The following is a 13,338-nucleotide window of genomic DNA, read 5'->3' on the forward strand; positions in this document are numbered from 1 at the left end:
CCACCCCATCACAATCATTCTGGACTCTGGTAGGGCCCATGCCCCCCACCCTTTGGGCCTTTTTCCCAAATACTCAAACAATATCTCTCCCTCTCCCTCTCCCCTCTTGGGTTCTCTTCTCTTCTCTTTTGACTTGGACTTTCTCTCTCTTTCTCCCTCACGCACACAAACACACGCATATACACGCAAGAATCTGCGCTACTTCTGCAACAATAATACCATACCTTCCCTTCAACACCATCCCTCTCATTCTCATCGTCCTATCCTGTTGCTAACGTGCGCATTCCCACCTCGGCGATGGGCGTAATACGCCACCACCGTCGTCGCGAACAGCACTATCAATATCATTGGTTACCAACCTTCACCACCTTCACTTTTCTCTTGTTCTCTTCCACTTCAGCTATAGCTGCTCTCACATCACAACCCAGTAAGTACCCAAAACAAAAAGATAAAATAAAATCCACCCAATTTCGGTTACTTGTAGTTTTCAATTCAAATTCTAACTTTTCACGGTGGTTCTCTCTTCTTTCTTTTTTTTTTTGGTTTTGAGGTGGGGGAGCAGTGAAGCACCTTCACCGGGAAGAGAAGGAAAATGGGTTGGCGGCGGCTCCGTTGGACAGAGCGGTGGCGGATCAGAAGAGGTTTGGCGGACCTGGGTCGTCGCCGCCGTCGTGCAGATCCAAGTGCGGATGGTGCAGCCCTTGCCAACCGGTTCACGTTCCGGTTCAGCCGGGTTTAATCATACGGCTTGAGTACTACCCAGAAGCGTGGCGTTGCAAGTGTGGGAACAAGCTTTTTATGCCTTGACAAATAAATTAATATATAATTATGAATTATATAAATTATAAAAAAAATCCCAGTACAAAAGAAAAACACAAACGTTGCCAGAACCGAACAGCAAAACATTGCAGGCAGCAGTCATCTTAAAATTTCCCCTTTTGGGTTTTGTTTTTTTAATCTCAGTGTTAGTGCATTCGTGCATATAATGTTGCTGGTGTTGGGTTGTTTTTGTGGTGCTTTTCATGAGTACTATGTTTATAGTATGGATTTTTGGGGTTAACCTTTTGAGGCTGGAGGGACATGAAGGAAGGGAGCGTAAAGTTGACATGAAGGAAGGGACATGAGTAGCTTCACTTCAGAAAACACAGCAATATTCATCATTATTGTTGTCTTTATCTTCGTAATTGTAAAGTTGAAATCTTTCTCACATGGAGGGAAGGAGGGAGCATCATATTGAATGGAGGGTATGTGGGAAACTGTTGAGGCTGGGTTAAGTTATTGATCTGTTGTTTGTACTTGTTGAAGTTTATGCTACCTCACTGTTTCATGGTATATTAGGTATCTGAGTAGTATTCTTAATTTTTCTTTGTTTGTTTTTTTGTACTGTTGGGGAATTATTGTTACACGCATACATGATCTGTCTCATCGCTCTCACTACTGTTTCCTTCACCAAGATTTTTTTCCTATGCAGTAGATTACGTTTTTACTTATTTTCTGTCTTCTGCTCCACCGGGTGAATGTTTTATATATCCCCCTACTTTCATTTTCCATTAAATGTGCACATGCTAATAAGAGGTGTTTGCATCCTGTGCTGAAAGCTACGTTTGACACTGCTCAGTGATATTATGTTGTGAGAGAATGAAAATAACAAAAAGAAACACGTATATAGGGGTATTAATTTGTTTTTTTCATTAGAACGATCATGGAAGATAGTTAATTGTATTTTACTGGTATAAATTACCACTTTTCCTGTTATCTCATTCCCTTGTTTAAATTCCAATATTCATTTCCATACCTTATGAGGTGACTTAATATTTAACTTGAAGATATTTCTAACGTTACCTAGCTAGAATGAATATTTCACTCGTAACCCTATTTTTAGGTCTTCTATAGCTACATACATCAACTGGGAGTGGATTGGTGTCTTCTTTCTCTATTTGCTCATTGCTGATCGCAAGTTATAATTACTACTCAGTGTAACATTAATTACTCTTTCGAACAACTCATTAGTGTCCTAAATCTCAGTACTATTTTCACGACCTCAAAATTGAAATTTGATGTCAAAACTTTGAATTATAGCAGGAGATTTAATTTCATTTATCTAACCATATTATTTTAGCTTAGCTTTCTTTTTCTCTCAATGGTCCTTTACGTGACATCATGGAAGTAGAAAGTAGAAGCACGACAGAATTATGAATTACTTCGGCAGCATGATTCAAAATTGCGTAAGTATGACAACGCCATGCAAATTATGCATCTTCTATGGTAGGGTGAAGCGGAACTTTGCATAAACAAGTTGACGCATTGATTAATCATGCGCATCGAACGTGGGGAAATTAAAGTTGATGTCTCTTTTAAATGAAGCTAATGACTAAGATGTGTGTGATTTTTATTTTCCTAAATAAGAAGAAAAAATAATGGGCCAACAATTATGGATAGACAATAGTATTATTATTGTAGTGGATGACATGTGAGTGACGACTCATATCACTGATGATGTGCTCCAATTCCAAAGTAGAGAGACCTGTGCTTCCCCCCAAAAATGCAGTACACACACGAGGGGGTGAAAGCTCCTTTCTCTGCAATTGGGGTGAACAGAGATATACAGTTGCTTTGGCTAGCTACACTCTTGTCAGTGTTGCTTGTATCAAATGGGGTAAAAGTAAAAACTGGCAAAAGAAAGCCACCATTCACAAACACCCGCAACAAGCCACCACTGAGTCACCGAAACAGGTCCCTCTATTTCACAATGTTAGCCCTTCTTTGAAACCCTTCTTACTAGTTACTACTCCCAAAACGGCAATGTGCTACTTGGATGGACCAGTTCAATATTATAAACTACTCAAAATTAATATTATTTTTTGGATGGATAATTATTAACAAGTACACAAGTACATGATTAGAATTATTTTCGTTCACCTTACGAATTTTAATTTTTTAATGTGTTTATAATGTTATAATGATATTAAGTTATTAACATATTATTGACCCTTTTGTTTGTTCGAGATATGTCCCCATATATAACATTGTCTTTGATAACTAGCTGGCACAGATACACACAAATGTACAGCACAAGGAGTCTGCTTTTTCACGAGGCCTGGCAGCGTTGTTGTTTTTTATTTGTTTTTTTTCCTTCTCTTCCACTTATAATATGTCATAGTCCCACAGAAAAACATGTATATAGTAGTTTTATTTCACGGTTTGACAAGACAGATTGACAATGAGATGGGAATGGGTGAACCGGTGGCTCCAAATTGACATTCAAAATCCAAAGGTCTAGTCAGGATGCCCTTACAGCACACATGACAACACCCCACCTTCAACAAAGTTTGGTTAGGTTTCTGAAAAGAAGAAGGGAGATAATAGATTAAGAAGTGATGTATGATTTGACAGTATTGTTGTGGTTGCCGGTGAACTGGGAAAGCAAGACCCTTCATCACTTTGCCTCAAGACACTCACATCTTTATTCCCATCCATCAAAATCTTTCTTCTTTTTCCATACTATTCATCTGCTTCTGAGCTTTGACCGTGAAATGGTGCTGAGATTGAGCATGTACATTTGATATTTCACCTGCTTATCTTATTTCTAGGAAATTTTAATGTCGTTGCACTCTATGTTTGGTTTAAAATAGATAGTGCTTGTGCTGTGCCTTTTAATTTCTTTTTTCTTCAAATTTTCTTTTCTCTTTCCTATAATTGAGGCAGCGCTAGGCATTGCAGAGGTTAAGGACATAAGAATCATCAGCAACAGGTAAAGTGACCCTGGTTCTGAAAAATTCTTAGATAAACACCAATGGTAGGATTATGAGCAACTAATATAAAGTATTGGACACCAAAAAGATGATTTCTTTTAGAGATCAATGTCTGAAAGTTTAACAATGGAAAGGAAGTACTAGCGGAAAAGAAAAACATCGGAAGTGAGGCATGTTGTTGTACTTGATAAACAATGATTATCATGGCCCTAAAATCTAAATTATTGAATGGAAAATAGAAGTATACTTGCCCATAAAATGATGGTTTAGCGGTGCCTGGACCCATTACATATGGAAAGTATCAATTTCATCAACTCAACAGCATACCGTGTCTATGGAGTCTTGTTGATTCAACTTAACTCCAACGAAAGTTGAATGGAAGTCTCTTCTTTATATAATCTTTTTTTAAAACTTATTTTTCTCACCTATTTTTATCTTTTCAATGTCTTTATGCACACTTTTCTGCAGTCTCATGGTAGGGTAACACTTTTTACTTCTTATATTTGTTTCGAATAAATAAAAATTAAATAAGATAAAATTATAACATAAAAGTTGTTTAAAAAAAGATAACAGCATTTTTCGCCGCGATCCCACCGTTAAAAACTCGTCTTTAGGTAGTCAAGATTTTGCATGAAAAATAGTGTGTATATATATATATATATATATATATATATATATATATATATAATCTTAGTTAAATACCCACACTGTGATCAACTGATAAAGTTATTCTAAGTTAGTTGACTTGAATTACCGTAAACTATGTCAAATACTTGAAAAAGAAAGTTTCATGTTGTAGTAATCTTATATAACTTAACAGAATTATTTTTGGAAAAAAATACTTGTTATGTAGACTAGAAAATTATTTTATTTTATTTTATTGACATTGGTGAATATTGCTTATTTTAAAATTGTGTAAAATTTATAATTTATTTTTTTGGGATAAATTTTAATTTAACAATTAGATTTATGCTTTCTAATATCTTGGATGCCATTGAATTTTGGCCATGCACATGTTAATTTCACTGCTAAATTGTCTGTTAATCGGTTGATTCTCATAGTCGATGTTTTTATGGTGTGCAATAGGCAGGTTTCATCGTGATGGGATGCCAAAAGTAGCGTGAAAACTCATTGATCACTTACCATTATATTGTAAAAACGTTTGGTGCTTTTAAAGAGAGTTAAATTGTTCAACCAAAGACACAAGCAATAATTTGATGGCAAACAAACTTGCGCTATTTGTTTGAACTCGCATGGCAACATTTTATTCACGTTCATACAACTCGATCAATCCTTTACATAGGTGTTGGTGAAGAAGATAACTACATGTTTAGTTTTTTCTGACTTTACTAACTGTTAACATAGGATACGAATTTAATGGCAATTTTTAACATGAAATATCGATTTCGGTGTGCATTGGGTATCTCTGACACAGACTGAAACATCACATTGCACCCACTCCTTTTGTTTATAGTAGCGCTTGTCAGTTGCCATTAAATTTTAAAAAAGAAAACGAAGAAAGAGATGAAACGGACGAATTAAAACCAAAGTAGTGTAGCCAAATACACGTCAATGGGAAGAAAAAAGTTCAATCTGTGAGAAAATTCGCCACAAGAATAAGATCATAGATAATTAACTGTGTTTAAATGGACCGATAAAGATAAAATAAATTATATTAATATTACTCAAAATATCAATAGAAGTTACTTGAAATAGCAAGCAGTTTGTTATTATTTAGGTAAAGTGTTGAATTCGAATATAAAAAATCTTTAACAGTAGACTTACCTATTATATGTAACTTAAGTTAAATTCAGATTAAATAAAATTATTATTTTAATAAGATGTAATGGAAATAATTTTTAAAATACAAATCTTAAAATAAAATTATTGTTCTAATAAGATGTAATGGATATTATAATTGTATGGGAATTAATTGGCATAATAATTTCATATTTTACTTAGATCAAGACGCAGTTACATGATAATTTTGTAAATAAAAACTATATAACGTATAAAAGTTCAGTTTAGATTGTATTGATTTATTTTTAAAAAAAATATATCTGAAATTCGATCCAATGTAATAAAAAGTTTTATTTTTCTATTTTAGTTTGTAGCTACGACTTTAACGGTTTATGTTGGATTTAATAATACAATAAACACTCTTAATATACTGTAGGAACAATATTTTCTCCTTATTCAAATCTAAAACAGGGTAGGATAAATTGTGCAAGGTAACGATGTGGCATAAAATGCGTAGTGGATGCGTTATTTTAGTTTGAGTAAACTTGTATAGAAATTTTTATAAGAGAAGAAAACAGTATAAAAACAAATACATTTTTTCTCGTAATTAAAATAATTTATATTCTGTATTTTTAAAAATTTATTTCATATAAATTTTCTACAATTTAATAAAATAAGTTATTTTTAATTTATGAAATTTTTTTATTAATTTTATATATTAAGTTTTCTAAATAATTTTATAAGAAGCTTACTCAAAGACTCGACTCTACCTCTTCCGCACAGAGATGTAATAATTACATCATCGTAAATTTAATATAACTATAAGCTACATTATTTAAATTATTTTATACGTGACATTCAATATTTACTTATCACAAAATAAAAATTTTAGAATACATTAAGATATTATTTAACTAGAAATTCTATTTAAATCAATAAAAGATAAATCATAAAAATAAATTTTGTATTCATATATTTGAATTTAAATATATAAAACTTTTGTGATTATTTATAATGTTATTATCCAAAAAAAAATCATAAAGGTAAAAGTTTTTTTTGGTTGGGGCAAAATCGTGTGCAGCTTCTAAAACCAGCGAACATTTGTTTTTTTGGGTCCAAAAACCACCGAACAGTTTCAGTTCGGTTCCCAGACCATAGAACTTCAACCAGAGAAATGAGCTCAGGTTTCGTCGCTGGGCTTTTAATTTTTGGTAAACAATAAGGAATGGGTGTTAAGTTTGATGCTGTGCTCGAAATTGGGCCCTGTAGCCCACCAATTGCATTGTGTTAAGAGTTGTAAAACTGAACATGAGCCGGGCTTCACATAGGAAATCTTTTTATTTGTCATCAAAATTTGTTAAGCGACCATTCCTTCATTGCTAAAGAATAATATTTTTTTTTAAATCACGCATATTTTGAAAAAGGAATAAAAAATAAGAGGGGGATAATTAAAATAAAAAAATTGATTACCCATTAAATATAATAAAAGTGAATTTAAAAGTTAAAAAAATGACAGATTATTCTTTGAGATATAATGAAAAACTAAAATAAATTACTCATTTAAAAATGCTCTAATTAGCAAACAAGGTATAGTAATTTTTCAGCAAAATATGATTGATTAGTTAGGCTTTTAGATTTTCCTTAAGGTGCTGTTATCACTTTTGATTTATCATGTATTATATCAAGTTAAACCTGAATTGGGCTTAGTTTTTTATTAGTATTTTTGTTGAACTTGAATTTAATTAAGCTTCGATATCAGAGCCATAATTTTTATATTTTCCCTTTTCTTTGTATTCTCTTGGATTGTTAAAGAAAACTGTATTATACATTTAAAGTGCCTGCAAAGAAAAAATAGGTGAAATTAAGGATTGGGATGAAAAAGTTGAGACGCGAAAGTTGGAAGCCGAATATAACTCTAACTTGAGCCTGTGCGGACGCCATCTCTGGATTAAATTGAGTAAAAGAGGGAACGAATCACACTATTCAATGCAAATTTGAAAACAGAATCATGTCTATGGAAGGAAACACGAAAATGACGAAGACACAGCTCGAAATGATGAAGTTCTCTCTTGGGTCTGTGTTTGTCATCTACCAATTTAATATTGACGACAAAAGGTAAAACAATCCTCTCTCATCATCATGTTTTCCTCATTTAAAAACTAATAATTCCAAATATTTTTCCCAATGAGGCATTCAAATGAATGGCATCGAAGGGGACCAACACTTACATGAACTTAATAAAATACATATATCCTGCATTATGTTAGCCATCTATTGCTGTGTGACCCACGTTTCTAGTACACGAGTGGTAGGACCAAAGTCATCAAAGAAATTAAGTGACACTCCAAATTCTATATCAGTTACAATAGAATTGTACATAAAAGTTTATGTTCTGCTGTAAAAACAAGTAAATGATGATTGTTATAGACTACTGAGGTTGTCAAGGAATTGTTCTAGTCAATTGGATTTAAGACATGCTAGAATGATCCATTGCCACTTGGACTATGTCGGAAAATTAAGAATATATGGATGCTCTCTCTACTTTGATTATATCAGATTAGCATGATTTATTTAAATGTACCCAAGTCTATGTAAAAGATTTATCCTTAAAACCAATATTGATTTTAATAACACAACAATAATAAACTTATTCCCATCCAAGCATTTCCTATCGTAAGAAGTATTTTGCTAAACCTTGTCTAAATAGAACTTTGAGAAATTTAATCATTTAAAAACAACAAAAGTGTTTTATATTAAACAATTAATTTTTGTGTCACGTACTAATTTATTTATTATCACTTGATTTAACCACACCCCCCCCTCCTTGATTGTATCGTTTCCACAGATACATCCCCACCGAGCTGCACCTTGTCCCATTTCTTTATTTACAAGGACCCACACTCGTAATATTTGCTGAAGAGAGCATCGGACTAGGGATGGCAATGGGTAAAGTACCCGATGGGTACCCGCAAAATCTACCCTCAACGGGTAAGGTATTTACCCGCTACACGGGTATGAGTATGGGTATGGGAAAATACCCGCAAATTTCCATGGGGATGGGGGCGGGTATGGGTACCTAAGTACCCACCCCGCCCCATACCCGCATATACTATTATTATTATTATTATTATTATTATTATTATGCTACTTATGTGAGGGAAGCCTTAACCCAAAAGCCCATAATGGGAAGGAATTAGGGTTAATACTTTATGTTACTCAAGGCTAGGTCTCTTTTATAATCATTGATAATTATATAATTATATGAGTTGCTCCACAATTTGCCTATCGAGAGTTGTGCTTTAGGAGTGTAACTTACAGAAAGATCTCACCATCACTTCTTATAGAATTCAGAGATCAAGTACAACAAATTTTGCAAGTCTTCAACAAGTAAGCTTAAAACTCTATTATAATTATTATTGATATTTCTAATTATTTTTTATTGTTCTAATTTCATATATTATAGTTTGAATAATTTTTTACTTATAATGGAGGAACTAATAATTTAAGAAAACAAGAATCTAACCTACTTTTATATTTTAGAAAGTTTTTGTGGATGCTTTTGTAAAATTTTGGTCAAGATAAAGATTTTACTATTTATTTTATATAATTTCATGTCTTATATTTTTTCTCAGTTCAGACTTCTTTTATAGGTCATATTTATTTTATTTTATAATACTATATTTTCAAAAAAATTTCTATGCAAAATAAAAAGGTTGAGAAATTTAATATAAATATTTACGTTACTCAAATAAAAGAATGCATATTTAAATATATAAAAATCTATCTAATTAAATTTATTTTATAAGATTAACATAAAAATATATTTATCAATAAAGTAAACCATAAAAATAATTTTTTTTCATATTTTTAATAGAAAAATTTATTTACTATTTTATATCGTTTAACTAGACTAATACAATTTAATTATTATATAGTTGATATGCGATTAATTTTTTTAAAAAAATTATTTCTATATGAAACATACAAAATGTTTAGAAATTTAGTGATTAAAATTATGTGATATTATATTGACTTGGGTTAAATAAAATTTTTTATTTCAGTTCTTGCTTTTATATAGGTAATAACAAATGGAAAATGTACGTGAAATAACTCCTTCAAAGGAATCTGAAAGTAGCTCTTCTCCAATTATTTTCATTACTCCCACACAACCTGAAAATGTTCCTAAAAGTACACTTAATGATTCTGGACCGAGTGACAGTTCTGATATTAGAGATCAATCTCAATCCCAGTCTGATACACTTCCTATTTCGGTGGATGGAGATGATTGTGATGCAACTCATGATGAAAAAAAAGGTGGATGGAGATGATAGATGTCGATTGTATGGAATCACTTTAAGAAAAAAATTATTAATGGGGAAGAAAAAGCTATATGCAATTATTGTAACAAGCAACTGACAGGTAGAAGATCAGATGGAACAAATCATTTGCATAAACACTTTCAAACTTGTAAGAGGAGGTCATATAAGGATATAAGACAATCAATCTTATTGAGAGAACAAAAGAAAGTAGACGGATCATCCACTTATTTGAGTAATTATCACTTTGATCCAGAACAATCTAGAAGAGATCTTGCTTTTATGATAATAATTCATGAGTATCCGCTTTCTATAGTAGACCATTTGGGGTTTAGAGCATATTCTGAAGGCCTCCAACCTTTATTCAAGGTTCCTAGTCGGAACACAATAAAAGGTGACATTATCAAAATATATCTGAATGAAAAGTTGAAGACTATGGGACTCTTAGAGAAGATTGGAAGTAAAATTGCTTTAACAACAGACATGTGGACAACTAGCAATCAAAAGAAAGGGTTTATGGCTATCATAGCTCATTACATTACTGATGATTGGGATATGCAAAGTCGCATATTGAGGTATAATTTTTGTGATCATTATATGATATATTCATTTAGTAATTATTTGCATTATTTCAATTTTTTATATATGTATATAATTTATTTTTACATTAATAGGTTTGTATATGTGGAATGTCCACATACAGCAGAAGCTCTGTCTAAAGTATTAGTTGAATGCATGCTAGATTGGAATATTGATAGAAAGTTATCTACCATCACTTTGGATAATTGTAGTACAAATGATTCTCTTGTTGGTTTGTTACTAAACAAACTTGATTGTTCTTCTCTTATGCTTGATGGTCAATTGTTTCATATGAGGTGTTGTGCACATATTCTCAATTTAATTGCTCAAAATGGTTTAAATATTCTTGGAGATGGTATAGATAAGGTTAGAAGTAGTGTTGCTTTTTGGACAGCTACACCTAAAAGAGAACAAACCTTTAAGGAAGTAGCACGTCAAATCAAAGTTTCCATTACAAGGAAACTTCTACTTGATTGTAAAACAAGATGGAATTCTACTTATCACATGCTTGTTGTTGCATTGGCTTATAAAGATGTTTCTATTTGTTTGAAAACAAGAGAGCATATGTATACATGTATCCCTACAACAAATGACTGGGAAATTGCTAAAGAAATTTGTAGTAGGTTGGAAGTCTTTAATCGTGTAACTGAGATGTTTTCTGGGACACAATATCCTACAACAAATATTTTCTTCCCATTGGTTTGTGAAATAAAGTTATCTTTGCAATAATGGCAAATTTGTTCAATTGAGGCTATTAGAAATATGGCTACAAAAATGGTAACCAAATTTGAGAAATATTGGTCTGTTATACATGAAATCATGGGAATTGCCATTTTTTTGGATCCAAGATATAAATTAAAGTTGTTAGAGTACTTCTTTCCCAAGCTCTATGGAAGTTCATCTTCTTTTCAAATTAACAATGTGAAAAAATTATGCTACTTGTTGTTTGAAGATTATTAAGCTAAAGCCATGGGAATAGTAGAAAGTTCAACTGAAAAGTCTAATGAGACGGAAATGAATTTGGATATACTTAATGTTAACAATTTTTTAAGTGATTATGATTCATTTGTTAAAGATACAAATGATATGCAATCAAAGTCTGAGTTGGATATCTACTTGGAAGAGAAGATATTGCCTAGAAGTGCTAGTTTTGATATCCTTGGGTGGTGGAAATCAAATGGGATCAAATATCCAATATTGCAAAAAATTGCCAAGGATATTTTGGCCATCCCAATTTCAACCGTTGCTTCAGAGTCTGCTTTTAGCACATGAGGTAGATTGTTGAGTCCTCATCGTTCTCGACTCCATGAAGATACTTTAGAAGCACTCATGTGCGCACAAAGTTGGCTGAAACATGAAAATGAAGGTATTGAATACTCTATTAATATATTTATTTAATTAAATATTTTTGTTAATTTTAATTTGATAGCTTAATTATTGATTTTCTTATTATGTACTTGTATGTTTTAGTTTCTATTGGTATTACTGGACCAAAGCAATATGTAAACTTGAAAGATAAACATTTACAGTCATTTGGAGAGTCTGATTCTGATGAAGAGGTAAAATAGCCTAACTATACTATTTTGACTTTATAATAAATAATTAACTAATGCTATTTTTTTAGGTCTTGCAGAGTGACAATACAGGAATATAAAAGTTTAGGAGTTGGTTGTTTTACAAGATCTTGAAGATTATGTGTGTAATTTTGTTTGATTTTTAAGTACTTTAGTTTAGAAAATTGATGTCTTAAGATACACTTAACACTTATGATCTTTGAATATTTATTTTGTATTTATACTTAAACTTTGTTCGATAAAATTATATAAGCATATTTTTTTTATAACTGCTTTTTTTTCTTAGACATGCGCGGGTAATAGGGGCGGGTATGGGTATGCGGGTACCCAGAGGGTACGGATACGAGGACTAAAAGTACTACCCATGCGGGTATGGGGCTGATTACGGGTATTTTTTTAAAATGCGGGTATGGGGATGGGTACTATAGTACCCTACCTATTGCCATCCCTACATCGGACGAAAAATGTGAACAATACATTTCTCACACAATTTTTTAAAACATTTTTTTTATTTGTGAGATTTTATTTTAAATTATAAAATCTTACTCTTTAATTTGATCAGTTTCATTTGTGAATTTAAAGGTGAAGTGGGTGGGTTTGTGCAGTTCATGAAGGGTTAACATGGTAATTTCTAACATCAATCAAAACTTAAAATACAATATTACATGATTATTAAGTTTTTTTTTTTAAATTTTTCAATTAAAATTGAAAATCTACCTATGATGCTAAATTTAAGATTTTGTCATTCCCTCACAGACTTGAGGGAAGAAAATGTTAAAGGTGGTCATTGCTGATAGCAAAGAATGAGATTGCTATGGTTTTGATTAATTAAAATTTCTTTCTTTAACCTCTCCGAGAACATATGTTTACGTTCTTTTTTACTATGGTTTAGATTATATAGTCAAAATTTTCTTCTCTCTCCTTTATTTTAAAGTTAAAACGTTTTTTCCTTTAATTAGTTGATATTTTGCAAACAATTTTTCAAGTGCTGGTGTTAAAATATCACGTTAAACATCCACATATTTCCAACCGAATCAAGTAGAATCAATATCAACAACTCTCCCTCTTAAATTGTAAGATGGCTACATTCCACAAAACTCCAAAGTACGTCTGAAATAAAAGAGTCCTCTGCACTTAATGTACATGCCTGTAGCATTCTTTTCCAACACACCATTATAACGTTACCCTAGCCCTCTCGTCAATTTATTTTTCAATGTTAAAAATTATAATCATTATTCGAAAATGTCTCATTTTTCAACGGCATCATACAAACTCCATATGTGCGATGCAAAATACACAAAATTTAGGTCCAAGACAATGATGACTCTTGTATTTGTGAAAGAATATGGTTGAGAAAAGATTCGGGAGACCCAATTC

General features: G+C 31.9%; 1 protein-coding gene across 1 annotated transcript; it reads left to right on the top strand.

The window, feature by feature from the left end:
* Positions 1–240: 240 nt before the first annotated feature.
* On the top strand, positions 241–807 carry LOC113873699 (EPIDERMAL PATTERNING FACTOR-like protein 5). The gene is made up of 2 exons (XM_027511957.1): positions 241–427; positions 551–807. Exons 1-2 carry the CDS (start codon positions 298–300, stop codon positions 805–807), a joined length of 387 nt encoding a protein of 128 aa, XP_027367758.1. The 5' UTR covers positions 241–297.
* The last annotated feature ends 12,531 nt before the right edge of the window (positions 808–13,338 follow it).

Source organism: Abrus precatorius, unplaced genomic scaffold, assembly GCF_003935025.1.
Source record: "Abrus precatorius isolate BTA unplaced genomic scaffold, Abrus_2018 Scaffold7, whole genome shotgun sequence".
Taxonomy (NCBI): domain Eukaryota; kingdom Viridiplantae; phylum Streptophyta; class Magnoliopsida; order Fabales; family Fabaceae; genus Abrus; species Abrus precatorius.

Excerpts from the sequence above, each read along its gene's own strand:
- LOC113873699 (XM_027511957.1), top strand. The coding sequence starts at position 298 with ATGGGCGTAATACGCCACCACCGTCGTCGCGAACAGCACTATCAATAT. Across the intron at positions 428-550 it reads TGCTCTCACATCACAACCCA|GTGGGGGAGCAGTGAAGCAC; the intron begins GTAAGTACCCAA and ends TTTGGTTTTGAG.